The sequence below is a fragment of the Elephantulus edwardii genome, unplaced genomic scaffold, assembly GCF_000299155.1.
Source record: "Elephantulus edwardii isolate Elephantulus edwardi_28Jun2011 unplaced genomic scaffold, EleEdw1.0 scaffold00026, whole genome shotgun sequence".
NCBI classification, from domain to species: domain Eukaryota; kingdom Metazoa; phylum Chordata; class Mammalia; order Macroscelidea; family Macroscelididae; genus Elephantulus; species Elephantulus edwardii.
In genome coordinates this window covers 16,985,252-17,000,824 of record NW_006399776.1, presented here as the reverse complement: position 1 = coordinate 17,000,824, position 15,573 = coordinate 16,985,252, and the positions used below count along the sequence as shown (strand labels likewise).

General features: G+C 41.2%; 2 protein-coding genes across 3 annotated transcripts in view; one reads left to right on the top strand and one right to left on the bottom strand.

Annotated features, from left to right (window-relative positions):
* The window catches only part of AVEN (apoptosis, caspase activation inhibitor), a 167,782-nt gene extending 160,065 nt beyond the window's left edge, over nt 1-7,717 (top strand). Inside the window, exons 4-6 of the mRNA XM_006883232.1 lie at nt 3,629-3,724; nt 6,466-6,829; nt 7,602-7,717. Coding sequence (XP_006883294.1) covers nt 3,629-3,724; nt 6,466-6,829; nt 7,602-7,717 — 576 coding nt within the window. The remainder of the gene's footprint in view (nt 1-3,628; nt 3,725-6,465; nt 6,830-7,601) is intronic.
* Nucleotides 7,718-8,174: 457 nt separating this feature from the next.
* RYR3 (ryanodine receptor 3) overlaps nt 8,175-15,573 on the bottom strand; it is a 753,100-nt gene continuing 745,701 nt past the window's right edge. For both annotated transcript variants that reach the window (XM_006883055.1, XM_006883056.1), the window contains 5 exons: nt 14,368-14,524; nt 13,149-13,213; nt 12,632-12,732; nt 9,942-9,993; nt 8,175-9,142 (listed from right to left, as the gene is read on the bottom strand). In XM_006883055.1, coding sequence (XP_006883117.1) covers nt 9,047-9,142; nt 9,942-9,993; nt 12,632-12,732; nt 13,149-13,213; nt 14,368-14,524 — 471 coding nt within the window. In that variant the 3' untranslated portion in view covers nt 8,175-9,046. The remainder of the gene's footprint in view (nt 9,143-9,941; nt 9,994-12,631; nt 12,733-13,148; nt 13,214-14,367; nt 14,525-15,573) is intronic.

Below are 15,573 nucleotides of genomic sequence, written 5' to 3'. Positions count from 1 at the left end.
GGCTGTTGTACATAGGGTCGCTGTGAGTCGCAAACAACTCGACGGCACATAACAACAACAACAACAACATCATGATATACCTAGACCAGGAGGCTGTTGTGCAAACACAGCAAGGGGATACACATGGTTTACAAATAAGGAGGGAGTGCCAGGGTTGGATTTTCTCTCCATACCTATTCAGTCTATATGCTGAGCAAATTATTTTAGAAGCTGGACTCTGTGAAGAAGAATATGACATCAAAATCAGAAGACTCATCAATATTATGCAGTATTATGCAGATGACACAACATTGCTTGCTAAAAGTGAGGAAGACTTTAAGCACTTGTTGTAGAAGATCAAAGAATATAGCCTTTGGTATGAATTGCATCTCAACATCAAGAAAACAAAGATTCTTACGACTAAACTAATAGGCAACATCATGATAGATGGAGAAAAGATTGAAACTGTCAGCAACTTCATCTTTCTTGGATCCATAATTAACACCCTTGGTACCAGCACTTAGGAAATCAAAAGGTGTATTGCACTGGAAAAGTCTGCAGTTAGGGACCTCTCCAAATTATTGAGGAGTAATGTTATCAGTTTGAAGAAGGTGCATCTGGTCAGGACATAGTTTTTCGGATCACTTGCTGTGCATCTTGAGAGCTGGACAATAAGTAAAGATGACAGAAGAATTGGTGTCTTTGAGTTGTGGTGTTGGAGAAGAGTACAGAACATTCATGGATGGCTAAAAGAACAAACAAATGTGTCTTGGGAAAAGTGCAGCCAGAGTTCTCTTTGGAGGCAAAGATGATAAAGCTTCACCTCACATACTTCAGGCATGTTGCTAGGAGAGGCTGTTCCTCGGAAAGGTGGAGAGTCAGTGAAGGAGAAGTCCTTTGACCAAGTGGATTGACATGATGACTGCCACAGTGGCCTCTATCGTGTCAGGAAGCGTGAGGATAGCATGGGATAGGACAGGGTTCAGGTCTGTTGTTCATAGGAGCCCTCTGGGTCGTACTTGACTCTGTGGCACCTAACAACAACAACAGCATCATGATGTTGCCTATTGGTCCAGTGGTGAGAATTTTTTTCCTTAATACTGAGATGCAATCCATATTGATCTTCTGCAGCAAGCACTTCAAGACCTCCTCACTTTTAGCAAGTAAGGTTGTGTCATCTTCATAACAGATTGTTGAGGTGTCTTCCTTCAATCCTGATTCCACATTCTTCATGGAGACCAGCTTCTCTAATGACATTGAGGATTTTCACTAAATTTTGCAGTCTGAAATTGACCATAAACACGATCAAGATGTGTTAATGATTTGTGATTGGAATTGAAAAGTTGGAAACAATGAAGGAGGAATTGTACAGATTTGGTTACAAAAATGAAGCCAGAAGCTATATGAATATAATGTCAAAAGCTAATTTATGCCCATTGTTCAGATTATGTTGCTGTTGTTCGGTGCCATCCAACCATGACTTACAGCGACCCTCTGAGCAACGGTCTAAACCCTGCCCTACTTGTTTTAAAATTCATGTTTTGGTAGTAAAAGCAAGTCACTTTTGTGGCTATTAGGTGCTTTTGCGTCATCTGCAACTCATAGCAAGTCTGAACTAAGTATCAAACTGTACCCTAACCCTACGCCATCCTCATGATTGCTGCCATCCTCTGTGTCATTCCATCTCGTTGGAAGGCTTCCTCTTTTTTTGCCTCTGCCTCCCTAGTATGATATCCTTTTCTAAGGACTGGTACCTCCTAGCAGCAACACATTAGCTAACTTTATGCATAAGGCATTTGGCTTTAACCTTTTAGGAGACAAAACAGTAAACCTCTTAAAAAAAAACAAACCCCAGCAACCCACAAAAACCATCTACTAAAAAAGAGTGGTGTTATATGCCAGCTCTGAGCAAGGGGACAGTCTCTGTGGTTCGAGTTGTCTGGAAAGGCACATTCAGGTGATAGAGTGTTAGCTGGCCTTGGACAAGTGGGACGAGATCTTTTGTGGTAGAAGTTATAACAGAGACGTCAGTTGGGTGACCTATTTTTTGTGTGGTTTTATAACTTTACCTTGTTTATAATTTACTTTGCAGAGAGCTTGCTTGTGACAGAAAAGAGGACCAAAGAAGCCTGGACACTTTAGGTCATCCCCAGTATTGCTCAGTGTTACTTTTGTAGGGAAGTCAGAGAGCGATGTGGGAATCACAAGAGCTGAAGCTCTCACTTTCATAGGCTGATAGAAGGAGTTAGTAACACAACACAGCAGAGCTTTGCAAATAGCCAGCAGGGAGTTGTGGGAAGGGTGAGATTCCCAGTTTGTATTGACGTGACCTCTCCATGTGTTAAAATTCAGGAGCACAAATTCCTAGTGTGTCTGAGAGGAATTTTTCCAAACTCGGAAAAACAAAGTGGCCATGCTGGTGTTGCTGAGAGCACTTAGTGTTCTATGTTCATGGCTAAGAGAAGGCATGAACATATGTCCTGCTTTATCCTTAAGGCCTTTTTTTAACCTTCTTGATTCCTGTTCTTTAAATACACAATACCTTACAAATGTTATTTAAAAAACAATGTTATTCCCTCTTAAAGGTCAGGGGAAATTTAGGTGCTGCCAGGTTTGCCTCCCTAGGGGTGTCCATCTCGATGAAATGTCAGACGGGGAGTAGGAAACCCAGCTCAAGCCTCACTGGGCTCCTGTTGTGTGGATTAGTGGTTAGGGTGGGTCTGGATTTAGGGGCAGCACACCTTGTGAGCATACCAGCAATAACTCGGCCTGGTCTTTTGAAACACATCTCCTGGAGACATCCCTGTACAATCTAGTGGACCTCATTGAGTTTCCTCTAACTTGAAGTCAGTGGTTGTAGGATAAGATGCAGTCCTGGCTGGGCCTTGTGCTGATCCGTGGTAGATATTAGGTGGTGGTTACATCTTACTTGTGAAATCACGATGGCTATCTTTTAGGGTTTTTCCCCCCCTCTCTCTTGGGTGGCCAGAGCACCTGGAGGAAGCTGTCCAGGGACTATGAGATAATTTGGAATACATTTTCAAATAGTTCCAATTTGGGAGGTCAGTGCATTGATACGATATTGTTAGAAACAGGAAATGAGTCAAAGGAAGCTTTTCATGTTGACCTCACATAGACTCCTCCTGGGTGCAGGGTGGGTTTCTGCCCCTGCTTTCTGCTTTGAAGAGAAGCAGATCTCCTCAGTTCCTTGGGCTGTGCCTGTCAGCCTCATCACCCTGTGGAGAAAGCTCTTCCCTCCTCGCCCCAAGGCCAGCGTGCTAAAGGTGGAGGAGATGTCTGTTCAGATTTCATGAAATGCTTATTTTTCTGCCAACTTGCCACCACCTCCAGAAGTCTCTAGTTGACAGGCCCGTGGCCTCTGCTGTGCATTTTGGGCGTGAGTGTGTCTGGACACTGCCTCACTCGGCGGTGTGAGGGGGCCTCGGGAAGGAGGTGACGGCAGGATGATAGACACTATCATTACACCAAGTGTGATTTATGAATGTGACTTACTCCTGGCCCACAGGAACGCCAGTGAATGATTTATGAACAATTACTTTCTATCACCTTCTATTCTTCTATTTCCAAAAGGTTATATTTCATCATTACCTGCATTTTTTTCACTTTTTTTTTTTTTTTTTAAATTCAGAATTCAGCCCTTTATGTGGACTGTGAATCACTGGTTCAAGCTCTTCAAGAACTGCCTCTGTCACTCCGACTCAACGTTGCTGCTGAACTGGTCCAGGTAAATGCTGAGGTCATCTGTCAGCTGATGAGGATTAGGGGAGGAGGAGGAGGAAAAGCCATTCTCTGCAGGGTGGCATGGACTCAGCTTTCCCTCCCGTCAAGCTGAAGATTTTGGTATAAGGGGACAAAACTTACATGCAATTTTCAAAGGATGAAATGATTTTTAAAGGTCTGTTCCATTAATTTTATGTGAAAACCTTTTTAAAGATCAAATGGAATGAGAGTGCATGAATGTAAAAGTATAAAGTCTTGCTACTGTTATAACCAAAATATTTATGTGCCACATTCTGTGTTAGACACTGGGGCTATGACAGTGAGCAGACAGACTTGGGTCTTGTTGCCATGGAGTTTCAGCTATTGGGAAGGATGAATATGTATCATCCCATAAATACATAAACTGTGATAAGTACCGTGGAAGAGAAAATGCTGTGTGCTATGACAGTGCATAAAGCATGAACCAGATCTCCTTTGGAATGGGGAGAGAAGGCTTTCTTGAAGAAGTGATAAACATGCTCTAAAGTTCAAGAACATTTGAACTGAAATTCAAAGGAGGGTGAGCCAATCAGATTTGAATTCATAAAAACCGTAATAGTGGCAGTGATAATAAAGACCATTCTGCTACAAGGTAAAGGATGGATTAGGGGCTCCGATGTGGAATAGAGCCCCATATGAACAGAGAAGAGTATGGAAATGGAGCCAAACTAGGACATTGCTTGAGTCCAAGTGAGTAACTCTGTGGCTTGTTCTCTGGCAGTGACAGTAGGGTTACAGAGAAGGAGAATCTATGACAAATATTTCAGAGGTAAAATGAAGGGATTTTGGTGTAATCTTGGGAACTGAGGGTGCAGTGATCAGAGAAGAACCCTAGGTTTCCTACTTGTGCTGCGCCTGGGCATTATACATTTGTGCTACTGAGATGTCAAAGCGGAAACATTAGGCAACTGGATGTAGCCATTGGTAGCTCAGGATTAAGAAAGACATAGAATACATTTATAATATAAATTTAGCAGACTTAAGTCTAAAAGGCAGTTGATCAACTGATTGGGAACAGAGGCAGTCCAAAGACATTTTGAAGAACTTCACAAGTTATTCCCCCCCCCAAACTGAAATCAGTACTAACATAAAACACAATCCACACAACTGAAATTGACACCTTACGAGAGCAGAATGTGATGCCAAGTATGTGCAGCAGCGAGGTAATTACTCCCCCAGACGCTGCTGCGTTGTACTAACTTTCAGAAGCTGGGGCACCTGTGTGCAGCCCTGTGCGCAGCGCAGGCTGGAGGACAGCGCAGAGGACCACTCTTACCTCTAACATCAGCGTCCTGTGGGTCCTTTGGAAAAGTCTGAAGGTATCAGAGGTGGTCTTTGTGACTCATGGCTTTTTTGTGCCAGAGGTCCAGCTGTATTTAGAGTTCCTGACCTGGTTTTCTACAGCGAGGACTAGTTAATGGGGCACACCTGTGAAAAAGCGGCATAAAATGTGCGGTGCGGCTCCTGGACTCAGGAGAGACGGGGAGTGGTGTGTGCTTTTAAAAGTGAAGGATGTTTCAGGGAAAGCTATTAGGGTAGAGGCAGAAAAATCACTGTAATATCTTTGAAAACCTAGATAAAGAGTTTAAACATCACTCGCCCCTAATGCTGTCGTTAGCTTTATTTATACTTTAGGATCATCTGGGAACCAAAGGAATAAAAACAATGCCAGACACTTAACCCAGCTGGGTTAAATTATTGCAGGAGTGGCTTTGAGGGCCACGTTCTGTGCAGTGACAGTGCTAGCAGTCTTTTAAGATTTGTAAACAAAACTATATTGCCACTAATACCTGAAAAAGACCTAAGGAAAGTTTTGTGTTTGGGTTTTTGTTTTTATCAGATTGGATCTATTCAGGATGCTTAAGTGTAAAAATGGGGGCACAGTGCGACACATCGAAGATGACCCTCATTCTGAGGGTCATGCAGGCTTCTCTCTTGAGCAGTGGTCCTCAACGTCACCTGTACATTGCACTGCTCTAGGCTGTCGAAGTTTTTATTGAGTATGACGTTTATACCATAAAGGAGATGAGTGTTTACAGCCAGGGAATTAGCATCTGGAGCAAGCGTCTGCAGACTCTCCTAGTCCCCGCCGCCCCCAGAGGGAGCCACTAGCCTCACTTCTATTGCTGGAGATTAGTTTTGCTTGCTTTTGAACTTTTTACAACTATATTCAAGATCATACGTTTTATTCAGTGTCTGGCTGGGTTGTTGGTTGTTTTCTTTTTGTGTGTGTGTGTGTATGTGTGTTGTTTAATTCAACAACAAAATTCAAATGATGTTATTCAGGGTAACATTTTCTTTTGGGTCCATTTGTCCCTTACTTGATATCAGTGTACTTAAGCTCTGATTTGCTAGCTAGTTCTTGGTGATTTTTATCAACTTTGAAGTTTTCCTCCCTGTTTAAATATAAACTGACAGAAGAGGGATAGAAAAAAAATAGCCTTTAAATTTCTACTTTGACATAAGTGATACATAGTTGAGGTGGGTAGAATGAAAAGCAGAATCCAGTTTTCTTCCAGCAAGATTTCCCACCTTTACCCAAAACAGTACAAAAAGGTGCTGGGCAGGGCCAGAATAGAAGCGCCTGTGAACTTCCCGAGTTGGGTTTCCTACCCTCAATACAATGGGGCTGCTCTCTTTTGTTCATACTTAAGCATGTCCAACAAAGTTCCTGTTCTTGACTCAGTTGTGATGCTTCTCTTTCAGACCTCGGTTCCTTTAGAGCTTCCTCAGGTGAAACCAAAAAGAAATGATGACAGCAAAGGACTAGGGATGCAGTTAAAAGGTCCTCTGGGCTCTGGATTGATCGGGTCCACCTCTGAGCTGAAATCTGCCGCTGGCTGCTCCCTGTACCCGGGCAGAGGGAGCTCAAGGCCAGTGCCTCTCCAGGGCTCTCAGAAACCCGCCTGCATGCCACAGTCCGCAGCAGCAGCAGACCATTTGGAAGAAGAACTTGATCTGCTGCTTAATTTAGATGCACCTGTAAAAGAGAGCAGTGACATCCTACCAGAGGAGACATCTCAGGACGTGAAATCAGAGAAGGACGGGAAGGTGGCCCAAGAGGACGAAGGTACAGCTGGCCTGTCATTCCCATCCCTCTGCACTAGGGTTTTGAGCATCAGCCCCTCCCCGATCACGGCCGCACACGTCTCTAGTGGTGTCTGACATCGATCCGGTGCTGTCCACTGACATCTATTTCTGGGCTTACATCATTGCTTCCCCCTGAGCTGACCTTTCTGACAACGTGCTTCTCACTCAATATGCCCACTTCCAAAGCCTGGTTGTGGTATTAAAACTGAGGCTGGAAATTGAACTTCTGCTATAAAAATGCATTAAGATACTTGTAGCCTCCAGCTTTTCCACAGCAAACCTTTTAATCGACTGTCTGAACAGGGCCTGTTAGCCAACTCTTCTTACTTATTTCTTGCTCCATTGATTTATTATTATAATTTTTTTTAAATGAACACTTCCTTCATGTTCTGTGATAATGGTGGCCCAAGACGCTTCAGGCAATGATCACGACAGTAGCCATACTTAGGAACCTATAATAAATATGTGATTGCTCTACTAGTAAAAAGAAAAATGAGCTGTTACTCTTTAAAAACACACACCCAGTGAACTGTGAAATTCACCCTCTAAATAAATCTCTACCCTATTTATTAGTTTGCTTAGACACTGTTATATCTTTTTAGGGATTAGGAGCAATAATGAGAATGTTCCCCCTTGTTGGAAGGAAAGTAATAACTCGGACTGAATTATATCAGGGAACAGCCCTAGGGAAGCTTTAAGCCACGATTCTTGAGGCTAATGTGAAGTTCTTAACATTGCTTTTATTTCCCCAGTTCCTGTAAAACCATCTGTGACTGAAGAGAAGAATGTGGAATCTGTGCAACCACATACATCAAAAACTGTGACTGAGGAAGAGCTGGAAGACTGGCTGGACAGCATGATTTCCTAAAAAATGGAAAAGTACCTGAGAAAAATGTTTGTTTCCTCCTAAGAATGAGACCAAGGCTGTAGTTTAAGATTAACTCATTTACAAGCATGTCCCGAGCCCAGCCGTTCTGTAAGGCTTACCACAGTATACGCCTACCTCTGTTTGACAACATGTCAAATTCTACATCTAAGAGGCTCAGCCCCCTTGTTTTCTGGTTTAGAACCCTATCAGACTTAAGGGCAGAGGCATTATTGTTACTGTTTGGTCTGTTTTCAGGCTCCTTCCCCTCAATGTTTACAGCCTTTCAGGTGCTGCCAATTAAGAGAATATATGCAAACAAGGCATGTGTTGGTCAAAATAAACAAGTGCTAGTCTGTGGACTGTTTTCATCTTTCCTGACATTGTGTTTGTCCCCCCTTGCCACAGTATGGCTGTAATATCAACTAGAGGTGGTACACAGTAGAAGCCAGACCATGGTTTGGTGTATATTACTTTATTGCAATGGGCACTTCATTGTTGAGATTCACCTAAAATGTAGTGGCTTCACTACTTACAAAGGACCTTAAAGCATTACTCAATTTTGGCATAAGATTGAGATTTTTCTGAATTTCAGTACAGTACCTTTCTTCTAATAACAGCAGTTGACAAGCTGTTACTGAAAAAATTATGTAAATAACCTTCAAGTGCAGTTTCATAAAGTAAGATCAATACAACTAATTAATAGACCTGTCCATCTAGAACACAAACATAAAAAACTTGCATAGCTATACCTAAAGAGGTTGTAAGGCACTTAATCGATAGTTCAGTGTCGACAAAGTGTTGAATTTTTTTCTTTTTTTCCTATTTCTTTAACTGCTTAAAGTTTTTAAGCTGATTCTGGATACATTCACTAGCAAGTACCATGAGGAAAATTAGACTGCAGTTAAAATGTGTGTTTTTGTAGTTCAGACAATGAATCACTAGTGGGACACTGTCATATAACATCCAAATGTTTAAAATTTCAGAAACTGCGCATTAAGATGTTCACCTTTCTAGCCCTTTCCTCTGTGCTGCCACCCTGAAAAACTAGTTACATTAGAACTGAACAACTTGAAGGCATTTCTTGATTTGCCATCCTTTTTTTTTTTTTTTTAAAAAAAAAAAAAAGCTGACAGGTTCTCTCCCACAGTGTATGTCCATTAGGCACAAAGAGCCAAATCAGTTTCAAAAATATCACAGATTTTTAACAAACACTTGTAAAGGGGGCATTTAGAAAATGTCACATTTTAAATATGTTGCAGAACTGTAAAAGGAAGATTTTCTTTCAGTGAAAGCTGACCGTCCTGAACTATGAAACTTCTATCATTCAGATTATCCAAGTTGATCTTCATATTGTTTCCGGAAGCAGTCACCAGCTGGGAAGAAGTCCCAACACCTCTCTTGGTACATCTTCCAGACATAAGATTCCTGAAATGATGTGAACACAGGGTGCTTCTTTTAAAACAAACCCAAGTTTTTCTCCTTGTCATCTCTTAGGAACACTGCTGTGCAAGTTCAGTTCTCTGTTGCTCTCTACCCAGCCCAGGCTATCTGGCCATGCTGGCAGGGGAAGATAACTCATCTACCCAAAATGAAATCAATCCAATATCTGTCTCTAAAAATACTTAAAGATTAGCAATATGATGATTCCATGCCGTTTGTAATTGATTAGAAGAATGCATGCCCAGGGAACATTTAGTGCTAGCTTGAGCAGACGCAAGAAATGCTAAAAAGCTAGATCTGGAAAACCAACTGCCTCTTCCTTTAGTCAAGTATTTGATCCACGAAGTTTTGCTACTAATCTAATAGTCTTTGATATACTTCTTTAATAGTGAGTCACAGTATTCTTTTTGACACATATTTTCACTTTCCTCCAATTCTCCTGATCTTTGTCACACCCACCCGTTCTGTTTCTGTAATTTTTTTTTCTGTAATGCTCTTCCCACCTCCAGCTATTCTACTCTGGGACAGTAACCATAAGGGTTGAAAAAGAACAGAATTTGCTGGGAAAAGATAACCAGGAGGAGGATTATTGGAATAGATTGGGGTTGTCAGTGGACAATAGAAATCTTACTTCTTACTGTTTCAGATAAGCTCTACTACATATAAATCTAGTCCTTCTATAAACAAATATCCAAAGAAAAGGCCTATTGGGGAAACTGGATCAAAATCATGCTGTATCTTGAGGTAACACAAAGGGTATGATTGTTAGATTTTTTTTTCTTACCTGACCTGTGTGCTCTGTCTCATCTTTATTAATCAAATACATCAAAAAGAACCTGGATAAAAGATTAATGAGATAAAAGAAAATATTAGATACTTGAGAAATCTAAGTTCATTCGCTCAATCAAGTGCACTGAAGAGAAGGGGTTCACAAATATTATTTAGCCTCTGCTATCTATATGTCTGTCCAAACTGGAGAAACTACAAACATCATTATATTAAAATTAGCCTTCTTTATGAGAATTCATTTTTTTGTCCATCCCCAACCTTCAGGAGAAAGACAAGCAAACTCTGGTTTGATTTCCAGCTGCAGAAACCTGCTGGAGGGTCAGCTATGGGGTTCTGACTCAGCAACAGTGAGTGAGAGAGAATCCTTTAGATAAGACCACACGGGAATCATAATTTTGGCTCTACTGTTTTATAGTTTCTATTGGGATTTTATACTCAGTGAACTATTCAGACTCATGATCTCTTACATCTTCTTGCAGGCTAATTTAGCACCTTATTTACCATAAAAAAAGATGCACTGAGTATCTAGAAGTATAGTTATGTTTTGCTTACAGACCACAGGGAAATGCCAGTGTATCTGCACTTGAATTTCCTGTGATAGTGTCTGGATTAGAGTCCTCTGTGACACACAAGTGTCCCCGAGGGCTGATGAGCTCATTTTATGTGAGCTCAGGGACAATTTTCACAGTCCACATCCTTGAGGAAGTGGCTAGTGGGAAATAACACTCTGCTGCTGACTGAGAGCACCTGGGCCTGGATTCTGCGCACACTCAGGTTATTTTAAAGCTCCTACAGCGGCCAGTGTCTGAAGCTATTAAGTCTATGTTGATTGCCTTCACTTTTCAAGATTAAGGATGAAAGTAGTGCCAGTTGATCACGTTGGCCATTTCTCCTTTTTCAGCACATACTTATGCAACTGACAGAACACTATTTAAGTGGGAGGTTCAACCATAGGTTACCTTGCCTTATGTTCACGGCTGTTGGAGGACAAAGAAGAAAATGCTGCAGGGTGTGAGAGGGAAAGACCGAATAGGGAGTTCCAATCCAGATACCACAACAGCCTTTTGCTCTTCTGTTTAATCTAGACCTGTGCCCATGGCTTTATCTCCCTTAGACATACATCATAGTTGCTTCCATTAATATATAAACTCATAATGAGATGAAAATGACAAATTCTCATGATATAAGGAATAGTAGGAGTTTAGCATGTTTTTTGACAGTAAACAAATTTCCCAAAGGAAAATTTCCATCGTAAGAGATTGTTAGGTGCGACTGAGTCAACTCTTGACTCATAGCAACCCTTTGAACAACAGGTCTGAACCCTGTCCTATCCTGTGCCATCCTCATCATCTCTGACATCCTTGCAGTCACTGTGTCCATCTGATTAAGGCTCTTCTCTTTTACTGACCATCCACATTTCCAAGCATGTTGTGCATTTTCCAAGGAACAGCTTCTCCCGGCAGCATGCCCATCTTTCCCACGAAGGAGCACTCTGGCTGCACCTTTTCCAAGACAAAGATGTTTGTTCTTCTGGCAAGCCATGGGATATTCAGTACTCCTCTCTAGTGCCACATTTCAAAGGCAACAGTTTTTCTTAGGCATCTGAAAGCTGGAAGATGAATAAGGATGACCAATCAAGTGATTGCAAATACCATGGCCTGAATCAGATGCACCTTAGTCTTCAGAGAGTCCACAACTGAGGGCTTGCCCAATGCAATTCATCTCCTAACTGTTGGTACCAAAGGTGTTGATTGTGGATCCCAATAAGATGAAATCACTGACACTTTCCATCTTTTCTCTATCGTGATGTTGCTTACCAGTCCAGTAGTGAGGATTTTTGTCATCTTGATGTTGAGATTTAATCCATATTTAAGGCTGTAGTTTTTTTATTTCTGTACCAAGTATTTGACGTACTCTTCACTTTGAGCAAGGTTGATTCTTCCTTCGATCTGATGCCACATTCTTTTTCAGAGTCTTACTTCTCGAATGCTTTGCTCCACATAAAGATTGAATAGGTATGAAGGAAAGGATACAGTCCTGACACTCTTCCTGATTTAAAACCATTTAGGATTAAGAAAATGAAAGAAAGCAAGGGAAAATGATAGGCTAACAAAGAATCTAGTTATGGAATAAATTATGAACATTTTACCTTACAGGATTTATACAATATTCTCTAAGTCCATGGCACTTAATAGGCTCTTAGTACCTGGTTTGTGAACAAATGCTTTACCAGAGTGAGATATTAATTTACTGGGAGCCAGACATTGTTGCTTCTCTGAAAAATAGAGAAGTGTCAAATCACACATGCCCCCAACTCTACTAGAGCTTATTTGTTACTAGGAGAGGTTAGACAGGAGGAGGCCCAACCTCTAATGTCATGATACTGCACATCACTGGTCACCCTGGTGTTAGCAGATTTCTTGATGGGTAGAGAACAGCAGGGGACCACTGAGTATGGACAATTTCTGCTGGAAGGGAAAGTGAGAAACATAGTAATAGCTTGAGATACTGGTAGAGTCACTCTTATCCATATTTATTTGTATGTTGAAAAGTTAAATTGTAAAAAAGAAATTGTTGCAGTTCTGTGTCCTTGAAAAGGTAAGCAGCGCTTAGTCTTAGCCAGGAACAAGCACAGTCTATGACAAACACCTGTCCCAGCAGAAACTATTTAGTATCAATACTCACAAGTAGTTGGCTAAGTTGTGCTCTTGTAATGTATGTGTTTCAAAACCATGAGGGGTTGTGTCAAAGTAGTCATTGCCAATTCCACAGATAAAACATTTAGTCTACAAAAAAAAGCAACAAAAGCAGTAAGGCATTTGTAGGCACGATTGAGTTAAACAGAAATATGTATTTTTTTTTCTTTTCAGTACTTTCAGGTTTTATTCATGCACTCTATCCTAGCTAGGGAGCTCTGGTGGCCTAGTGGCAAGACGCTGCACTGCAATCCTCAAGGCACGCTGTTTGAGGCCACCAGCCGCTCCACAGGAAAGGATGGGCAGTCTCCTCCTGCCTCTGAAAACCCACCAGATGGTCAGCTCTGACTCTACAGTACATAAAACAATACTGGCTAACTGAGAATACCCTTCCCTCGTGTGGAGCAATGGTGGTGGCTGGACACAGGGAAGTGGACAAGTTAGATCGAGCAGAACCTGTTTACAAAGTAACATTTGTTATGAATTATCAGTCAGATGAGCTTTACCTCCATATCTTCTCTCACTTGTTCCTGCTGATCTCTAAGCTCTCCAAAGGCATCGATAATAAGACCTAGAATTTCAATGAGGATAGGAAACATACCTTAAATAAGCTATTTGGGGGTAGAAGGAATTGCAGAATTTTTTTATGGTGGGGGTAAAAAAGCGAATCTTCAAGATGAACAATTAAACTAAATTAGAAAAAATGTATTTGTGTTTCTTTAAATGTTGCATTCTGACTAACCATGTCTTACTGTTTCTACAGTTTCACTTTTCTACAGTATATTCTCTCCTGTTCTCAGCTTTTACATGGTCCCTTCATTGTCACACTTCCCTGTGAGCTCTGTTCTTCACTGCCTGTTGTTGGGTGTCACCGAGTCAAGTACGGTTCATAGTGAGCCTGTGAACAGCACATCTGCACCTTGCCCGACCCTGTGCCATCCTTATGATCTGTCATGCTCAAGCCATGTTGTGGTAGTCACGCATCAGTTTATCTTGTTCAGAGTCTTCCTCTCTTTCACTGATCCTCTACCTTTCCAAACATGATGTCTCCCTCTAAAGACTGGTTCCCCCTGAAAATATGCCCAAAGTGAGAAAAAATGTCACCATCTTTGCCTGTAAGGAGTACTCTAGTATAGTCCTTCAAGACAGATTGTTCTTTTGTCATATTCAGTCTACTTCTCCAACACCAAAATTCAAAGTTATCGATTCTTCTTCTGTCACCCTTATTCAGACACACAGCTACTGCTTACGGTTCCTCCTGCCTTTGTCTCTCGAGGAGAAATCTTTTACCGCCACACCGGTTATCTCAGTTCTGTCATTTTAATAATTACTGTATTTTTTGATACTGACTTTATTCTTTGTATTCCATCCTATTTCTGACTTGTCTTTTAAGAGACCCATGAAAGTGCTTTATAGACGTCAACATTCGGATGTCTTAACATGTATCATGATTTCACATGACTCTAAACTCACTGTCCTCTTTCCCCTCCTCCAATCCCTGGTGAGCTGTTGTCTACAATGTCTGTACTCCATCTGCCTGTGGGGAAAAAAAAGTTACACTCTCATAGCTCTGCGAGATGTCCAGGCCTTATATTAGAGATTCTTAATAAACGTTTACTGAATTAACAGACTTGTTGATGGAACGATTAAGTCTTAAATTCAGGAAGTCAGAAAGGGTTAAATTTAAGTATCAAACTCTGTTCATACTTAAACAGGAAACTCTACCTTGAATGATGGCCAGCAAGATGACAATGACAAAGAAGAAGAAGGTAATGTCAAAGACAATGCGGTACATTTCGTAAGGGTCACCAGCAGGGTCTTCAATTTCATCCCCAATGCCACCCCCAGCTCTCACGCCCACATACATGTGGAACAGGTAACACTAGAGAGAGAAAATAATGGTAATCAGGTAAAGGTAGAGGTAGCAGAAGGGTACTTGAAAAAGAAATTCTTAAAAACTGTAATTTGGTGCACTATGCCAGTCGGTCTGATGTCTGACTAGTTTAGGACATTATCTAGATACAGCTCTATTCATAAAAGTATTTCATCTCCTAGAAAGATTTACATGCATGAAAATCCCATCCTGTGGCTTTCCTTTCCAACTAAGTAGTAGTAATGCAGGATATTTCCATCACATCCTATCTACAGCGATTGAAGGAGCTGCCACCAGTCAGAATGAATCCTGCCAACTAGTAACTTTTCCTTCATCCCTCATAGAACAGGTAGCACAAAGACTTAAACAACACATTACAAAGTTTCTCTCCCCATGTTACATGTTTGAACTAAAGTGGTATTTTACCCTGGCTCTACGGGATGTGTCCCAAGACCCCTTATTAAATAGCAGCAAATATTAAACCATGTATTATTGTGTGCCTTTGAGTCAGAGCCAACCCATAGCTGACCCTCCAGTGAGTTTTTAATTGCACAGAAAGAGATTATCCATCTTTCTCCCATGGAGCAACTGGTTGATTTGAACCGACTTTGGGAGTGCAGGGCCAAATCTTACCACTAGGCCACCAGCGCTCCCTGACCATGTATATGTATATGCACATAATGTCTTTTCTTTAAAATGGGTTACTTGTCCTTTTGTGGCTGAGATATTTCACTTGGGTTGGGGGGGAGACTGAGAAAGATGGGATAAATTAGGTATACTGCATTGAAACAGATGAGCGAGAACTGTTTAAAAGGGATATATGATTAGGTATTATTGTCATAACAGAAGTCCAGAATGAAGGCTGCATAGTAGACTTGGGGGGAGGGATTGTATAACAATGAAAGAATTTTTCTTTTACTTTTCAAAGAAAAGAGCGAACTGGAGGGAAGGATAGGGCAGGGAGCAAAGTGCAACAATGAATGAATGGATATTGAAAGTCTCTGTAAATTTTCATTAAAATTAATAATAGATTTTTTTTTAAAAAAAGGTTACTTATT